This window comes from Falco cherrug, chromosome 7 (assembly GCF_023634085.1).
Source record: "Falco cherrug isolate bFalChe1 chromosome 7, bFalChe1.pri, whole genome shotgun sequence".
NCBI classification, from domain to species: domain Eukaryota; kingdom Metazoa; phylum Chordata; class Aves; order Falconiformes; family Falconidae; genus Falco; species Falco cherrug.
Window position 1 is genome coordinate 12179368 of NC_073703.1, and position 17828 is coordinate 12197195.

The following is a 17828-nucleotide window of genomic DNA, read 5'->3' on the forward strand; positions in this document are numbered from 1 at the left end:
GACACGGTGTCACACTTATCTCAGTTTATTGCTTGTGTTCAAACAGCTGTCCTTATTCTAACTGCTGTATTAGAAACACATATTAAAAAAAAAAAGGCACTAAAAGGATTTTCTCCATATGATTATGATTCTATGGCTTCAGTCACATTACATTAAGATACATTAAATTGCTAGCCTCCGGCTGGCGAGCAGAAGGCAAGTATTAGTGCTTAACATCCAGTAAGAAGAGTTACTCCTGTATGTTCCAACACACATCATGTAGAATGGGACAGGTAAGGCTGAGACAGGCTGAAAATTCACTGCCCCACCTCCCGCATTAAGCCTGTACTTGCTAATCCACACTAGTCCCTACAGGAGAAACATCAAAGCCTGGCTCATGGCCTTGCATAGTGTTTGCCTGGCACAAGGGAAAACCCACCCTCCTCCCCCCTCAGGGCACAGGGAGGTGTAGCTGACTAGGGGCCACATCACTATATTAATCCATTTCCCTTTACCCACAACATACAAGAGAAAATGAGAAATCATTTTGCAAACCAGTGAAAGAAGTATTTTGTATCTGAGAGCATCCCTGAAAGGAATTCAAAACATAGTTTTTGCAAGATGAAATTCTGTAGAGAAAAGATGGCTAAACCTCCCCTGCCAGATCATCAGCGCTCCTCTTCTTTCCTTACAGGGGTTGCCACACACTGGGATAATGATCAAATCTGACCAAGGGAGGGATGGGCTGCGCATTGCCAGGAGCTCAAAGACAAATGGAGTAAAGAAACAAAAAAATTCCATTGTTAAAAAGTCGAGGAAGCTCTTGAAGACAACAATCCCATATAATGCTCCATTATGGTCTGAATTGCCAGTACACTCTACACTTTTAGTGGCATTTATTTCCATATTAAAAAGAAGAGCTGCTGTAGGCCACACTTGGTCTTCAAGCGCACTTAATTACCCTGCTCAGCAACCTCTTTTTTGTTTAAACACTTCATTGGCAGGCTAACACTTCAGATTCAAACTGGAAGTAATTTCAAGCCTGACCACAATGACTTAAGATAAACTGCGGCAGTGCCTTACCATGCCTACTCAATTCCATAGCCTTTGCCTTTTAATGAAGGAGATCAGCACCTTTTAATTTCTGTTTCCAGACAGCACCATAAATAACGAGTACCCCGGTCAAGGTTAGAGTAGTATCTGTACACATCTACTCACAGATTAAACAAGGAGCCCTTGCACCAGAAAGTAGCAGAACACACAGGCCCAGCTCTGATGGAGAAAAATTGGTAATTTTATCTCCTGTATAATGTGCAAATTTTTCTCAGATGTTGTCAGAACTGGTACTCCGCAAAGTCAGGAGCAACTGCATGACATGTTAGACAGCTCGATGCAGCATTTCTCCTTTAACTTAGATTACGCTGCCAGGCAATCATTCCTAGCAAGATAAGCGATGAACAATAATGCAGTTGCAGGGCAAATATAAGGCATTTTCAAATAGTAGAACTCATTCAACCCGTGAGGGAACATGCAAAAAATCTCGTGGTCATGAGATGGGAGGATAGGGAGAACCAGAGAGGAAAATATAAATCACGAATGCCCAAATCCAGCTTTTCTTCTCACAGGGGATTCCGATATTATCACGATCAACTCCATTCCCTTCCTTCCCAGAGCTTACACAACCAGAAACACACCCTTGCAGTTTTTCTGACTCAACGAGCTCTAAGCCAGGCTTCTCTCCTTAACTGCAGGTTCTAAAGCTCCTTATTATACTGGATTTTTTAATGTAAAATTAAAACAGCAAAACAAGCTCCTTATCACCATATGATTAATGGAAAACTGTTGCACTTGGAATCACAGGGGTTTGGGAGTTAAGGTGCATGTATAATGGGAAATTTAATGCTTGTGAGTGGTTCCAGATTCACAGCTTTGGAAACCTAGTTCCCTACAAATCACAGCATCATCAGCACTCAGACAAGCTTCTCCCACACACTGTCCTTCACCGAACTCCTCAGCCATAGCCCGCTGGAAAAGTCAGAGCCGGTGGTCAACAGCCCTTGGCTCACATTATTAAAGGAAAAGAAGAAAGTGCTGATTTCCTGGGACACAAGTTGGCGCTCCCTAGATTACAGATCCAGCATCACCAGTGCACTACAGAGGTCATCGGGAGGTCAGCTCACACCACTCTTCGGTTACCATCACACTGCATTCAAACCACTGCCTACAGATAACAGGAGTCATCAACTCAAACCCATCAGAATACTCGTACTTGGCTTCAGGCCATTTTACCTGCAGTTCCTAAGTTGCCTGAGCCCACTATAGAAAATCTGGCTGTAGGAACCTTGGATTGGTGAATTCCAGCTTCCCAGTGTAAACATGATTATTTATGAGTCATATACCTGTTATAGTTTTCTATGCAGCTATTTCACAACCCTGTATTAAAATATAGGAACGTCAGTATTTCCTTATCTAGCAGCCATGTTCCAAGTCCTGTTCCTGTTTGTGAAATACTACTCTGTCTTCTCCCACCTGCGCTCCATCAGGGAGCGTGTCATAGCACCAAACTCATCTGTGAAGACACAGGGAAGGGAAAAGGGTAGAATTCACTTATCCAGAGGACAAAATTAATCTTGAGGTTACTGTAAGACATGTTCATTTTGAAAGTGCCATATGGAGGATAAAAACCTATCAGAGGATCAAAGCTGTTGGCTCGCTGCATACTGTGCAGCTCCTGTTATGTCATTGTTTCAGCTTCAGATGTGGGCTTGCTAACATGAGGATCCCCACAAGGGAGGAGATGACGCCACAGAAACCAATCACTCCTGGGTTGGTCTTGTAGATCCCTAGCGTATCCAAAGGACCTGAGAGATCACAGAGATTCTTCACCAAGTCTAGCAGCAAAGGAGGATGTCTTTTCAGTATCTGAAATAGCAGGAGGAGAAAACCGTGCAAACTATCACATTTTGCACAGTTTCGTTCCTGACTGTGTTCGTCCCAGAAGGAATTCTCCTTTATCTTTTCTTCCTGTACAGCTTGTTCCAGCCTCCAGGAGATCTCATACCAGTCCCTGGCTAGATTCATCAGGAGTGAAAAGTAGTAACACTTGGTAGCCCAATTCCGCCACTTTGCCTTATCGATGTCAGGTTGAAGTCCAACGCTCTTGAACCACAGGACTGCATCGCAGACGAAGTAGATGGCACGGGTCAGGTTGGAGGCTGTAAGGCAGAAGCGAGGAACCGCATCTGGCAGCTGTGTAGTTCTCCTGGCTGCTACCAAGGCATGTACCATGTTGCCCAGTCTGAACACTGCAAGAAACCCCACAAAGGTTAGCACAGTGTGGCCTTTACAGAAGAGACACAGCCCTACGCAGGGCAACTTGGCATGTCACTGTCCACATGTACTTTTAAAAATCTTGGCGAGCTTTGGGCATTTGTATGCTTAAGTATTTTCTTCTCGTGAGAAGCTAGTATTAGTGAGGAAAGGCATATAAACATCTCAGTTCTGTCCTGCACCAGCCCATGACACACACACAAATCTTGTCAATAGCCAGGACTTGCAGCCTTCTCCTGCTGTTCTGTTCTCAGCGCCTGGGTGCCCTCTGGACCAACACCACCCATAGCTCTGAACGAGTGTGGTATTCCAGTGTCAAAGGGTGACACAAACAGAGCCTCTAATTTCAGCTGTATACTTCACTGGATTTCCCCTAACCCTGTGGACAGGAGATGTTGCTGCACTAGCCCTGTTGCAACCACGAGCTACAACTTTCCTAAGCTTCTGTGAAAGCTGGTGATTCATGCACCAAGCACACTGAGACCCAAGTCCTTCCTCAGCCATGAATTTGTCAGAGGTACATGCAGCTCCTTGCAAACAGGAACAGTGTATTCTGTTTCAAGCTATAATATATGGCAAGCCTGATTTCACCTGCTGCACAGTTTAGGTTTTGCTCCATGAATGTTAATACAATATTATGCAAAATACTTTTCATAACCTGCCGCACTGTCACAGTGACAGATGTTGGCAGCATCTGAGCTTAGTGGAACTGCAAGAGTCCTGAATTTAGGCCTGACGTCTATTAGTGATTTGTTTAGCAGAAGCAAGAGAATTACAACTGTGCTGATAAACCAGCTGGCCTCTCTGCCAGAAATTACCATACTCTGGAGCTAACTGGAGTAATAGAACAAAACCATGGTAATACATTAAACCAGAGTATTTGCCTCATATATTGAAGTTGTTCCAGGATCAAGCAATTGATAAGTAGGTGTAAGATCAACCTGAAAGCAAGCAACACAACCACTGCAATCGTGTAACAATAATGGATGCAACTGTGACACAGATGAAGTGATGCAAACGGTTAGATTAGGAGAAAAGTACAGAAGCGTCTATGATTTAGTATGGTATAAATGCTAAAGAAAATTAATATGCAGAGTAGGATATAAAAAGCCATACTGAAGGACGGTCCTTCAGAGGTCACTTTATTGGGATGATGATATTTAGCATTAGGCCATCTCAACCCATTAGCTGGAAGGACTAATGAGAGTGCAGTGAGCCAGCCTTGCGTCATATAACTCTGTCCTTGAACAGCGATGACAACTTGATCTCTGCAGCAACAGCTGACTCTTAACTTATTTCTCTAGTTCTCCCATTGATTACTCAAGTCGCCTGACCGGAGAGGAGGCCGAGGAAGTAATAAAAGCGTGTTTGGCCCTATTTAGCCTGGCAAGTCAAGGCAGGGATAAGGTCTATTGACAATTTGGTGAATATACTTAAAAGAGGGTTTGTGACTCAAGGCAAGTTAATTACAGAAAACGCAAGGCCAGGAGCTGTTTTGCTGGAAGGAGCAAGTAAAGAAGGACTTATCCCTCTACACACCAGGTACTTACTTTTCCGGCCAGAGCTCATGCTAGATTCCAACTGCTTGAGTTTCATTACCAGCTTCTCTTTACCAGCCTTATGCTCTATTAAATAGCTAAGCAACATGCATGTGTACTGAGTGGCTCTGGAATGGAAAAAACGAGGAAAACGGCACACAGGTGAAACACGGACAATCGGCAGGAATGGCAGCAGGAGGGCAGTGCTTGTTCCCGAGCTGAAGGCCACCCCTCTGGTCCCCCGGCCGTGCCGGGGCGAGGATCCCCACGACAGGGGCGGCGGGGGCAGGGGGCGGCGGGGGGCCGGCCAGGAGGGGCCGAGGCCCGCCCGGAGCCTGGGTCCGCCGCGGGGGGACTACCGGCAGCTCTCCTGCCGGAGACAGGCAGCCCGACGGCGGCGGGGGCTGACCGAGGGCCCCAGCACCCGCAGGGGCCGCGGGGATGCTCCGGCCCACGGCGCCGCTGGGCCCGCGGGGGTGCCCCACCGGGCCGCTGCCGGGCGGGCTGAGCCCCCGGGCCGGCGGCCGGCTCCGCACTCACCGGAAGAGCTGGTCGCGGCCCTGGCTGCGGTTGGTGAAGTCCACGAAGCCCTCCATGGCGGCGGCGGAAGGGCAGCAGCCGCGGGAGGTGTGCGGGAGGTGTGCGGGAGGTGTGCAGGGGCCGCCCCGCCCCCGTCCCGCCCCACGGGGGAACCCTCCGCTCCGGTGCGCGCTTCCGCCCGGGCCGCGCCGCGCCGTTGCCACGGCGACCGTCAACAGCGGGGCGGGTGTTCCCGCCAAAGGCGCCCCCCGGGCGCAGCTGACCGGTAACGGCCGCCGGCGGTTCCGCTCGGGGGGCTGGAGCGGCGCGGCCTGGCCCCGCGGCTGCGGTGCGGGGTGGGAGCGGTGCGGGCCCGGCGCAGAGGGGAGAACCCCGAAAGCACCCGGTGGCTTGGGAATAAAGCTCAGAACTTCCAGAGACGCCAACCGCTTTCCGAATTAATTGTTGGGGTTTTATCCAGGCCGAGTAAGTCTTTTAATGAAGAGCTGGCTAATGGTCAGTCATAATTGTTACACAGTCTGGTGCTCAGGCTTTGACACTCCGTTTCTGGGGCAGCCTGTAACGGGGGCAATGCAGCCAGCACAAACGAGCTATATGCCTGTCTACGCTGAAAGGAACCCCCCTTCCCTCTTAGAGGTCATTAATCATCTTTCCCCCCATTACCTCATTACAGCAGATATTGCACGGTTCTTCATTATTCTGCACCTACAGTGATTCCTGCACCTGTGGTGTGGTTTGTATCCGGCAGGGCAGAACCATGGCTGTGTACATCCCGAAGCATCCCCTGGAGATTCCTCCACCATCTGAGAAGGACTGGCCAAAGGATGATGAGGAAGATTTCTTCCTGCAGGATCCCGATCAAAAGCGTGATGTGTTGCCTCAGCCCTTCAGGATGATGAACAAACTGGTGATGCTGGTGTTTGAGAATGCTATGGCAATCATTGAAAAAAGGGAGATGCTCCAAGAAGCGCAAAACCTAAAGGTCCAGCCCACAAAATGCTTTCCTACAGCGGAGTTCCAGGTACAAAGACCCTCACAGCAGAGACAGCGCTAATTACTGTAGCAGTTTTTCTAGAGAATATCCATTCAGTTGATTTTACACTCTTCTGTTCATCACCTTTCTCAGAATCCACCACCATCTCACTGCTTCACTTCAAAAGGCTGCAGCTTCTAAGCTTGTCTGACAGGTTCTGATTCCCACCCATCTATCACACCTCTGAAAAGAGAGAAGCAGATATTAAACAGCACTAAATTCACCTGCTTCTCACGCTAGCTCCACCCTTGTTTGCTAAGGAGAAGCTAATTAGTCAGTAGCATATAAATGGGCAAACTCAGCTCTGTGTTAATGGTGAATACCACGATGGGAGCACTGGGAGCAGAAGGGCGGCACTGCCTTCCCCATCGTTACATGGAGATATGCAGGAGGATGTGCTGGCTTCCGCTGGTGTTCTGTCATTGCTTGGAGGACCCCAGTGTCCCATTGCAGCTCTGTGTTAGCAGCGAGAGGGCTGAGTGCCCCTGAGTTCTTCTTGGTCTTTAAAACCCCTTCTGTTTATCAGGAGGGAAAAGGTGGGAGAAGCCTTTTTCACTCCCAACACAGAGCAATCTCTGTGACAGATGAGTCTCTCCCCTGTTCTTCTGATGAAAGCTCATACAAATATTTTTTTCCCTGTAGAATAATTTCCTGCTAGTAAAAGGCTAGGGGTATGTTGCTTGTATGGCTGATGTAATCCCTACTGGAGGAGCAGTTGGGGGTATGCTCCTCTTTTTCTTTTCTTGGTAGGTAACAGGAAAAGCCAGTTGCCTTGCAGTGTCTGGAAAATACATCTTTGTTGGTCTGTCCGTGGGTCTGGCTGCCTTCGAGATGTCTGACTGTAAGGAAGTCTGTGCTTGGGATGCGGTCAAGACAGAGATTTGTGCCATCCATGCCTCGGATTTGGGGAATGAGTGCCACATCCTGCTTGCTGTGGATGAAATGGGTTGGTGTGATGTGGCTTTCCTTGACCTAGCTGGGGATAGCTGTGCTCTGGAGCTGAGGAGATGGCAGCTGCGTTATGGAAGAGTGCTAAATCAGGAGGAACATTAGAATGGCTGAGAGCTTTCCTAGAAAGCCCTGCAAAGAGGATGTCAGATAACAGGTTGTAGGGTGAGAGGGTAGCCCTAGGGCCTTGTGATTAGTAGAGGGTGTGGGTTTGATGTCCTCTCTGGCACAGCAGATGCAGAGCTGAGGGTGAAGTGCAGTAAATTTTAGGAATACCTTGGACTGGATAGAAAGAACCATTGCTTGGTAAGACCCCCCCTACCCATGCTTTGTTTCTGCACCTGTAGTTGCACAGCCCTGTGGTTAAATAGGTTAGCTTGTTGATTCATAAGAAACCTATCAGTTCTGGTGGAGATACCTTTCAAACTGGCTTATCCTTCTCTATGTACAATTGAATGTTTGCTGGTGCTGGCATAAGGAAGCCAGCAAAAGTTTAGTGCTGGAAACGATGGGATATTCTTCCTTGAGCCCAGGAAAAAATGTAGTCCCATTAATTCTCATGCAGGTGTTCTAACAGCCATCTCCTTAGAGCATGGCTACAATCTGCTCACTTTTCTCCTCCTCCTCCTGCTACTTTGTGTTTCTATTGCAGGGCTTGTCTGGCTCTTCTGCTTTCACAAGGAAAGCTTCCTACTCATTAAAATCCTAAATGAAGTGGTATGTACTGAGTTAATTCCATAGACACTGGGCACAGGCTGGTAAGTAATCAATCATGAGGAGTACTAACTGCCCTCAAGAATTTCTGTCATGGGCAGCAGCGCTCCGAGGGTGCTGACCGATATTTATTCCTGTTCTTCCAAAAATCTGTCTGGCCTTTGCCATGTTGACAGCTGCATAAGGCCATGGAGCTGTCTGAATTGGTGATCTTGCTTTGATGCCAGCCTGTTTTTCTTTGGTAGGAGGATATCAGCAAGCAAAGTACTTGTGTGGAGGTGGTGGTGTCCCCGGGAGGTGATTACACGGGAGTCCTGCTGCAAGGCAAGTGCAGGAACATGGTGTGTTGGGTGATGGCTGTTGTGTTCTAGCAGAAGGGCCAGCAGCCATTCTTCTAAAATATTCCAAGTGTTCTGTGTTGCCTGAGATCTCATTCCTAACCCTCCCAGTCCTTTTTCCAGCTTAGAGGTCTGCTCTTGCCAGTTCCTGTCCTCTCCGAAAGGTTTGTGTGGATCAGGACTGGTTCTAAAAGTGAGCTCTCGGGAGCTGGTCAGTGTAGTTCCCAGCTCCCAGAAGGCTTGGCAAAAGCAGGTTTCCCACTTCTCTCCAGAAGTACCAAACTCAGTTCTTCCTCTGCTTTGCTAAGGCTCACTTTTACATTGGAAATGTGTAGACCTGAAGAGTTTTCTCTGCAGACATAAGCCAGAGAGCACAGAGACAGTCTCTAAAAACACTGCAGCAAACTCCTTGCTACAACATTCTTCTGTTTCATAGCAGCTGTCTATATTAATCCATTTTCTGGTAGCAGTTTTTCTGGACTTGTGTTTGGTGTTATCTGCCTGGACATATGCTGAGAATGAGATATGTAGCATCCACAGAGAACCAGTGTGAGACCATGTCTCACTTTCTACTTTATCTCAGAGGCTACAAGTCAAATCTTTGACTGAGTCGCTTCATGGAATTCCTTTGGTGGATGTGGGACCCTGAGGACTTGAGCTGGAGGCTCAGATGTTGGTCTCAGTCAAGCATGTCAAGCCTTAAGTGGGAGGAGAGGTGGGCTGCATGGAGTTCACAGGGATTTTATATCTCAAAAATTATCCAGATCTTCTTTTAAGAATATAAGATAACAGAAGCTGCTTGCTTGACAGACCTTTTCTCCTCATTTCCAATTGCTGAACATGGTTTCCCAATGCAGACAGCACAAAAGCTTGGCTGGAGATCTACCGATTGCCTAAGGATTCCTGGCTGAAGGAGATGGAAAAGAGCCCAGGAGCTGCAGCAGGGCTGGCTTGCAGGGAGAGGAGGTCAAGCTGGACATCTGCGGTACAAAACAGTTCCATCTCCTGCTGTGCTTTTTTTTTTTTTTTTTTAAATGTCCTTTTGCCTACAGGTCTTTCCCCAAGCCTTGCTCCTGCAGACAGTGGCAGCAAAATACAGGCTGAACAAGTCTGTCGGCTCAGGGGGATGGAGTATGTGTCTCTACAGCAGCCCATCCCACATTTCATAAGGCCTTTGTGTTATTGGGACATGTTCAGTCTCCCGAGACAGGCCTTCCAGTGAGGTTCCCTTGATCCCAGGGCTAGTGTTCCTGCTGCCCCTCCCTGAAACTGGCAGCTCCTTTCCAAGCAGTATTGCCCCATCTGTGGAGGCCCTGTGTAAGGTTATTCCCACAGGGTTTCTCCCTTATGTTACTGGGGGAAGGTGAAGATGAGTGGGAATCAGGCCTGATACCTCCACTTAGGAGTCTGGTCCTGAACGAGGGTTTGTGTTTTAGATAACCTACAAGAGGAGCCTGGTGGAGTCATGGCTGAACCTGCCTGGGCAGGGCAGGGTCTCTGCCTGTTTGCACTAACCACTGTCACCTCTGGTTCTTTGGCAGAAAAGTCTGGAGCTGCATGGAGATGGTTCTGCAGAGATGGTAACTTGCCTCAATGAACCTGAGCTGTGTTTAGGAGTTTTAGATGCTAAGTCAGTGCTTAATCCTCTCCTCCATTGCTTTTACCCTGCTATATTTCACCTCTTGATAGACAGACACCTTCTGCCCAGTACCTCCAGCTAACCTTCTGTGATACCTGCCTCATAACTCTTCCCTCTTCCTCCAGCAAATACATTCCTGGCCATTTAAGAGGGAGCTACTTCCCGCTTAATTTAGCTAAGCCAAAAGCAAACACCCAGGCATTCCCTTTTTGCTGATTCCATGTAAACTACCCAAGTTTACAAGACTCTTCCTTCTTAGACAGGGTTGATTATTTAGTCAGGCCTTTTCTGTTTAGCAAGTGTCAATGTGTGTGGAGTGGGGTGGTGGTGGGAACACACCAGTGCCGGTTCCTGTTAGGATTTTCTATTCCCAGCCAAGCACATATGTGACTTCCTGCCTCGCTGGGCTTGCTGAAATAAGATCTGGTTCTTGTATGCAGCAGCACTCTACAGCCTCTAGTCCTGCTTTTTTTTTCCCCCTCCTCCCCCGCCCCCCTTTTTTTATTATTCTGAGCCTTGCTGTGCCGCACCCAGCCCTGTGCTGCAACAAGAGTAATTCAGAGAGGTTAATAAAATCAGAAGTGGAGGTTACTTAGGGCACAAAGACGGGAGGTGTGGAGGCAGGACCTCCTTTGTAATACTGCAAAAGTACTGACCTCCCTCAAACTTCTGTGTTTTGGCCTGAAGAATGAGCCTAAAACCATTATCTCCTAGGCAGTGTCCGCCAATCTTTGCATATGCATTCTTTAGGAAGCATTTGATTCCCATGAACAGGTAAAAACTTAAAAGTGGAGGGTACGACACAGTTCTCAGGCTGACATTTTACTGTTGCAGGAGTCTCCCGTGTCTGCAAACAAAGCTAATGCAAAGTTGAGTCTCCCAGTGCTGCTGCTGAAAGTGAAGCCACCCAAATCCATTACAGGTCAGAACTGGTTCTGTACTTGCAACCTGCAGCCTCCTTCAGGTGGCAAAGGAATCGTGGCCCTTACGCGTACAGAACAGGTCAGAAAATTCCAGTAATGTGCTCCCTGGTCCCTTCCTGACCTGTCTTTATAGTTAAATGTAATCCTGTAGTGGAAGTTGCTTCTTACCTGACAGTCTTGCATGTCACCTTTGTTAGCACAAAATACTTCAGTGTGTCTTGAAGTGGGTGTCGTACACACGTGGCTTCGCTGTCACTGGAGAGGGAGAAGGTTGTTTCCTAAACCCTAGCAACCTGACAGCACCCCTAATTTGTCACTCTGAGTGATTTATAGGAAAATGCTGAGGATGAGGAGGGAGCAGACCTTATGCTGGGACACTTGTCAGGGAGAATGGCACAGTAAGGCATGGTCAGCCGAGTCCTCAGATGATTTGTTCTAGTCCCTGCCTTCAAATATTGGAAAATGAGCTAGTGATATGGAAAGTACCACAAGATGCAGTGTGTCCCTTTTCAAGACAATGCCACCCTGAAGGAGGGATGGTCAAAATGCCTCTGAGCACTCCATGGTGTCTGCTCCTCCAGGGCTCTGCCTTCTCCCTTTGTGTTCCTAATGCAGGCAGTAGTTTCAAAAGCCCTTTGGATGCCTTGAAGAAAGTGGATGATGGCAGCATGCTTGGCTTGGGGTACAACCACCTAATCAAGGATTCCCAGTGGGAGCAGCAGGAAGCTGTCTTCCGCAATACTTATCGGGATTATCTGGAGGCTGAGGGTGAGACAGCGAGCAAGGAGGAGATCCCCAGGTGAGTGGGAGCACCAACCAGGATTTCAGTCCATGAGGCATCAGAACAATACACTTTTAGAGTGTAAATGGAAGTTTCTGTCTTAGCTTTGCCTCCTTCCTCCCAGGGCTTTAGGGCAGGAGGCTAGAGCCATTGCATGTCTTGCCACAGTGCTGCTTACTTACCAAAGCCTGCCTTTTACATATTTTTCTTCCTTTTTTTCAGACATGCTACTTTTCATTTTCTCCTGCCTAGCCGGATCCTACAGGTGGGACCTGAAATGAAAGTACAGCCAGGTAATCCAAATGGGCAAAAAACTTTTAACCTATGAAGCATGTTGTAGCATGACGTTGAGCTCCAGTTAGAGCTCAATGGCTGAGGCTTGGGTTCACTATATAAATTCCACCTCCAAGTACATAAGCCTGGATAAAAATGCCAGCCCTAAGACTTATAAGTCAGTTACCAGCATGGAGTCAAACAAACTTAGCTCCGCAGTTAAAAAAAAAACCCAACAACAACGCCCACCTCCCAAAACCACAGAAAGAGATGAGGGGGCACATAGGAAAGATAAAAGTAACGAATGAGGAGAGAGTTTGTTCTGGTGTAGTTTCTGTGTGAACAGAGTTTCTGTAAGCCCCATCAAGGAACAGTGAGAGCTCTAATGAGAGCTTTCTAATGGTGTTTTTTGTGTCCTGGATTGTTCCTTTCTTTGTTCTCAGTCTCTTCTCTTTTGTTGTCCCCTTCTCTGTTCCAGATGTTCCAGCTGGCATCAGTGTGCACTGGGATGGAAGCCACAATCTCTGCTTGTACTTACTTAACCGTCCACTCAAGGAGAAAGTGGGTAAGAAAGCCTTGCTTTCTTTAGCAGAGCACTCTGTGGGGAGTGGGAGTATTCAGTGGCCAGCGGCTGTCATTCACACAGAGCTTCATTATTCAGGGAAATGAGGAAAGGGGAGGAGAGCTACCTCATATCTTGTGGGTTAGGCTGGCATTTGGATTGTGGGGATTCATGTTGCACAGGCTGGCAGTATTTTTAGTGAAGCCACTCTGGCAGGGGACCGCAGAATGGTGCGTGTTTTATTGGGAAACTGAATGTTAGTATCAAGAAAGAGAATGCTCTGCGCCTTCTTACAGTTGTGTCTCTTCATGTCCTTCTCTTTAGACTCTGATCTGAAACCTGATGTTGTGTGGCCTTGTGCAGCTCCAATTGCGTGCTCAGCTGTCAGTTCCTGCTCCAGGTACCTGGCACTGGCATGTGAAGATGCAACAATAACTATTTGGGATAATCGCCTAGGTGAGCTTGCCCTTTGGGATTGTATATTGGGATCACTGTGGGTAAATTGCTCCCTTCCTTAGGAGTTTGAGGCTCTGGTTTGGTGTGAACAAGGGACTAGCAGTGAGTTTACAAGCAAGTCTGAAAATAGTTTGGACTTGCTTGTTTATCAGATGCTTGGCCAGAAGTTGCCAACACAGCGGGACTGCCCTAGCGCTTGCAGAACCATTTCCATCCACAGCAATGCAGGGGCTGTGACCTGCTGCAGTGAGGGCTGATGACAGTCTTGCTCTGAGGCTTTGAGACAGTGACAGTCACCACTGCTTTGCCACTGTGCCCTCAGGTCATCTTTGAGGCTGTTGTGGTATTGTGGTCCAGGCTGCCATCAGTTGCTAGTGTTATCCTGCCATGATGTAGGGATTCTTCTGGCAGAGGAATCTTCAGCTGTCAGAATTGTTCTGGTGGCTTGCTGTCCCTGAGCAGTCCAAGCTAAGCTTTTCTTGGATAAATTGCTGGTTCCCTTTTTTCCCTAAACTGGTGTCCTTGGTTTTTTTCTTTTTTTTTTTTTTTCCCCCTTTTTTTCCTTCCCTCCCTCCTCCTCTTTCCCCAGGATACCCACTGTCTGTGACTGCCATTCTAGAGGAACGTGTCACCCATAGTATCCACTTCCTGCGGAGCTCCGTAACAGCCAGTGATGAGATGCCTTGTCCTGGTACAGATCCTGCCTGTCCCATTGTGCAGCTTCTAGTGCTATGTACAGACAGCTCTTTCTATTTGGTGAAAGCACCCAGGGCTGGGAAGTCCAGCATCACGCTCCTGGCAGACAGGTGAGGCAGGCTCTGACAGACCTCAGCCCAGCCAAAGAAACCATGTGGTGTAGTGGTCAGGTCCAGCACAGAGCCCCAGATTTCTGTGGAGTAGAGAACTTTCTACGGCTTTTACCCAGATAGCTCTGCCATGCTGCTGTCACCAGCAAACGTGGTTTTGCTATGAGTCAGTTCCAGTGCTACAGTCCAATGGTTATGCCAGAATTAGGGGTGTTTCTGGGTTCTTCTATGCACCAGAACACAAGCGCTTGTAGCACTACTCCAGAACTGACGTCCAACTAGCTGGGTCTCTGCCAGGTACCCGGGGGAATTTTTTTCTTCTCTCTTGTGCCCTTGCCAGAATAACTTCCCCCTAGAAGTCAGAATAAGTATTTCTTACCATCTTTCTATCAACTTGATGTTCGTTTATCCCCTTGGTTTGAGGATAAGGGTCAACTTTGGGGAAGCTGCTGGTCTGAAGGCTATGGTTTCATGCCTCTGGGACATGCAGGGGATTTGCATCTCCAACATAGTTCCTGCCCAGGAGGAGGCAAGCTCTGTCCCCACAGGGAAGGGGGTTGTCTGGAACCTTATGCTAGCCCGTGTGCCACAAACTGTTATTGTCATTATCACAGCCTCTCAGTACGTGCCACGTCCACGAAACAGAGGCATAAGCCTGGCTCTGTTTTTACAGGCCTGAAGATCCGGATCTTGCTGTCAGCGCAGTGGTGCCTGTCCTGACATACCCCAGTGCGGTGAGTATCAGTGCCAGCTCTCTTAAGAACGGGGTGAGAACACGGGTCCCTCTGGCCTAGCATCCTGTTTGCAGTGATGGCTGTAACTGGGTGCCTAGAAGATAAAGAACAGGGCAATCACATATGGTACTGCCCTCACATCCTTTCCCAGCCTCCAGCTATTTTTAGCATGGGAACTTCCTGCACCAGTTGCAGGTCTGTATGTAGCTGGTCACTCCCAAAGGATTTATCTTCCATGGTCTTAGTATCCCCTTGCACCCATGTCCTCTAATTGGCCGCTGCGGGGGGACATGCACTGGAGGCCCTCTGCACATGGACAGGTCCAACTGCAATGAGAGGGTTCAGCCACGAAGCTTCAGGCATCAGGCTCAGACATGAGAGGGCATCATGGTAAGGAGAAGTTACAAGCACGAGTTGAGGCAGACCTTTCGAGTGGCCTCAAAGATTTCAGGCATGGGGAGAAAAGGACTGAAAGCCATTTGCCAGAGCCAGCCATGCAGAAGGCTGGATCTAGTTCATTTCTAACCTGCCTTGCTGCCCTTTTCCAATCCCAACCTGCAGCAAGTCCATCCCAAGTCCCCTGCATGGCCTGTTCTTGACCTGCTGTGGCTCTATGACTACTGGGAAGGCAAAGAAAATGTGCAATCCTGAGTGTCGTTCCATGTTCTTTCCAGGAAACGCTTTTCACTTCTTTTATGTCTATTTCTAAGTGTCAGCTTGCTGTTTCAGGCCCTTGTTTTCTCCTGGGATGGCACAGTTTCTCTGATGAACACTGCCACATCGCAGATTGTTTACTGCTTCAGTACTCCACCTTCTCATGTTGTAGCATCTCCCTGGCAGCCAGTGTTTGTAGTGGATAGTGTGAATTGCTGCTTGCTGCTTCGAGGTGGGTAGGTAGCACCCTGGAGTGGTCTTAGATATATAGTCACTGTGTGCATTCAGCTGTGCACTGATCCTTGATCGTTCTTCTTCTTGGATGATTCCTGATGCTCATGGTTCTTGTTTCTGTCTAGGAGATAAGCAGCAGCAGCTGGCAGGTGCATTGGCACAGAGCAGAGACAGTCACAGCACTATCTTCCTTTTTGACTTCAACTCCTACCCACTGAAGGAGGCTTTCCCGAAGGAATCAGATTTGCCTCTCAAATCTTTGCAGAACCTGCCATGGACTGAGAGATGTAACATTTACTTACGTGATAGGTAAGGATTTCCTTCTGCCTGGTAGGTAAGTGCACCTGCATTATTGTAAGTTGTGGTGTTGCTGAGGTTCATGTGAGGTCTCACCCTGGAGCTCCTGGGTTCTTCTGTGTGCTGTGACAGATTTATGTCTGGGTAATGTTGATGTTCAGGTAGCTGGATTCCTGACAGCCACCCAGAACCCTTCCTCCTCTCCCTTCTGTCCTTCCTAGAACACCTTAACAACTGTAAGTTGGAATGCCTGGGGCAGGCTTGTCATTCCAGGTAGAGGGCTTGCTAGTTCTAATGTGTTTTTGTGCAACACATTTTGCAAGCTTGTCAGGGAATGTGATCCTCACTTACATGTCTGTGTCTTCCTTTTGATCTCATAGCCAGGCAGAGCTGGGATCTCCTTGTACCTTGCTCCTCCCCTCCATTCCGGGGTTGATGTGATGTTTAAGTGGGTTTGTGCTGGAGGTTTCTCGGTTTGAGAAGGTCCCCAGTACCCTCCGGCCGAGGTTGGTGAGGCTGATGCATTGTGACCACGCCGTCACTAGATGGCAATGTGACATCTCTTATTGGGTGACCCTTTCCCTTTATTTTCTTTTGGGGACCTGGAGCCAGATCTGTGTCAACGGTATTGTTTGTTCTTTTCACTACATCTTCACTATCTAATTCGAACTGGAACAGTGGGTGCAGGTATGACCTTACAGCACATGTCACCTGGTAGCCTTCCCCCTAAGGGAAGACTTGCCTCCAGGGTGAATCCTGTGGTGGCGTTTGGTTAGTTGGGTGTGGAAAGGTTTCATCCTATGCTACCAGCCACCAGTTCTGTCCTGCCTTCTTATAAAGCTGGAGAGGAGATTCTTGTCTGCCTCAGATGAGAAAAACTGGGGAGACATCACTTCCAGGGATACCTTGCTCCCTGGGTACTGAGAGCTGAAGGCAGAGCAGACCAAATACAGCTGCAGCGAGACCTGTGTTTACAGAGGCTAACAGGCAAAGAGAAATATGGAGGTCATTGCTGTCAAAAGCGGTAAACCTGAGTGCTAAGTGGCATGAGGGAATCTCCGTTTCTTTGGACACAAGAAGTCTGAACTGCTTAATTTGTAGTGAGCCCCAGGGACCCTTGGGGGAACCAGGCTAAGGTTGTCTGAGCACCGGGAGAATGGCTGCGACTCTTTTAACCACCCTTTTCTCCCTCATTAGGCAGCAGAGCCTGCTGGGACTTGGGGAGCAGTTGCCTGAGTACTGGAGTCGACTGCAGGCACAAGCAGCTCTCATGGACAAGGAGAGAGAGAAAGTAAAGGGACAGAAGAAGCTGTAGTCAGCCTTGCATCCTGAGGGTCAGGCTCTGCGCTACCACAGTCCTGCAGACCCCAAATCCAGCACTGATATTTTGACAGCAACTCTATTCCAATCTATCCTGCTGCTTTCCAGCCAGGGGCAATTTGTCATCCGAAGTAGCTGCTTGCCTGCCACTGCTCAGCCACAAGTATCTGCACCCTGCCTCTCTCCTTGCTTAACCCTCAGCCTGTTTCAGCAGGGTTAAGCACCTCCTCATCAGAGACAAACACTACTGATGGAAGAGTCTTGAGGTAGGAAAGGTGGCTCAGCAAGGTGGCAGGCCCAACACCTAAGTATTTGCATTGGGTCTGAGTCCTCCCAGAGACTTGGAGCATCAGAGCAGTATATATGGTATGTTACAATGTCCCTCCTTAATAAAGCCTTTTCTCTAGTAAAAGTCTCTTGCTCTTCATAGGACTGGCGTTGTATGAGACTCTAATGTACTGTCTTTCTGTTGTGGGGGCTCACCATTTTGTCTCATTTACTGCTCTGACCCAGATGGGCAGGCAGCATCATCCTTGTGTTTAGCAAGAGACCTGGTCTTTTCAGACCAGGCAGCAAATCACCCAGGAAGGTGGCATCCCCCAGAGCATAGCGGTGCCAACCAGCAGTGACACTGCGGAGTGTGTCAGGCCTGACCTAGGCTGTTCTGCAGCCTAGTTGTTTCTTTTGCCTTCAAAGCAGGCAGTTGTGGCATAAGTCTGCTTAGGAATT

The 17828-nt window shown here is 48.4% G+C and overlaps 2 protein-coding genes across 6 annotated transcripts; one reads left to right on the forward strand and one right to left on the reverse strand.

The window, feature by feature from the left end:
* Positions 1–9: 9 nt before the first annotated feature.
* Positions 10–5567, reverse strand: PEX11A (peroxisomal biogenesis factor 11 alpha). The gene is made up of 3 exons (XM_055716106.1): positions 5388–5567; positions 4860–4975; positions 10–3284 (listed from the first exon to the last, which is right to left on the reverse strand). The coding sequence occupies exons 1-3, from the start codon at positions 5441–5443 to the stop codon at positions 2719–2721; spliced, it is 738 nt and encodes a 245-aa protein (XP_055572081.1). The 5' UTR covers positions 5444–5567; the 3' UTR covers positions 10–2718.
* A 33-nt stretch (positions 5568–5600) lies between these two features.
* Positions 5601–17399, forward strand: WDR93 (WD repeat domain 93). 5 transcript variants are annotated; one of them, XM_055716098.1, is made up of 17 exons: positions 5610–5852; positions 6136–6408; positions 7171–7366; positions 8021–8085; positions 8328–8410; positions 9282–9405; positions 9962–10000; positions 10894–10981; positions 11598–11781; positions 11986–12056; positions 12515–12601; positions 12923–13054; positions 13644–13860; positions 14534–14594; positions 15324–15484; positions 15611–15791; positions 16977–17399. In XM_055716098.1, the coding sequence occupies exons 2-16, from the start codon at positions 6145–6147 to the stop codon at positions 15612–15614; spliced, it is 1776 nt and encodes a 591-aa protein (XP_055572073.1). In that variant the 5' UTR covers positions 5610–5852; positions 6136–6144; the 3' UTR covers positions 15615–15791; positions 16977–17399. The 5 variants fall into 5 exon arrangements, with proteins under 5 accessions (XP_055572074.1, XP_055572075.1, XP_055572073.1 ...); XM_055716096.1 differs by having other exon boundaries at positions 5613–5852; positions 15324–15488; positions 15619–15791; XM_055716097.1 differs by having other exon boundaries at positions 5613–5852; positions 15324–15488; positions 15619–17399.
* Positions 17400–17828: the final 429 nt, after the last annotated feature.

What these genes read in the sequence shown, in the direction of transcription:
- WDR93 (XM_055716098.1), top strand. Translation starts at nt 6,145, where the DNA reads ATGGCTGTGTACATCCCGAAGCATCCCCTGGAGATTCCTCCACCATCT. An exon ending in TTCCTACAGCGGAGTTCCAG is followed by an intron (nt 6,409 to 7,170) that starts GTACAAAGACCC and finishes TTTTCTTGGTAG; the next exon opens with GTAACAGGAAAAGCCAGTTG. An exon ending in TGAAATGAAAGTACAGCCAG is followed by an intron (nt 12,057 to 12,514) that starts GTAATCCAAATG and finishes TCTCTGTTCCAG; the next exon opens with ATGTTCCAGCTGGCATCAGT.
- PEX11A (XM_055716106.1), bottom strand. Translation starts at nt 5,443, where the DNA reads ATGGAGGGCTTCGTGGACTTCACCAACCGCAGCCAGGGCCGCGACCAG. An exon ending in GGCCGCGACCAGCTCTTCCG is followed by an intron (nt 4,976 to 5,387) that starts GTGAGTGCGGAG and finishes TTTCCATTCCAG; the next exon opens with AGCCACTCAGTACACATGCA. An exon ending in CATGAGCTCTGGCCGGAAAA is followed by an intron (nt 3,285 to 4,859) that starts GTAAGTACCTGG and finishes GGTTTCTTGCAG; the next exon opens with TGTTCAGACTGGGCAACATG.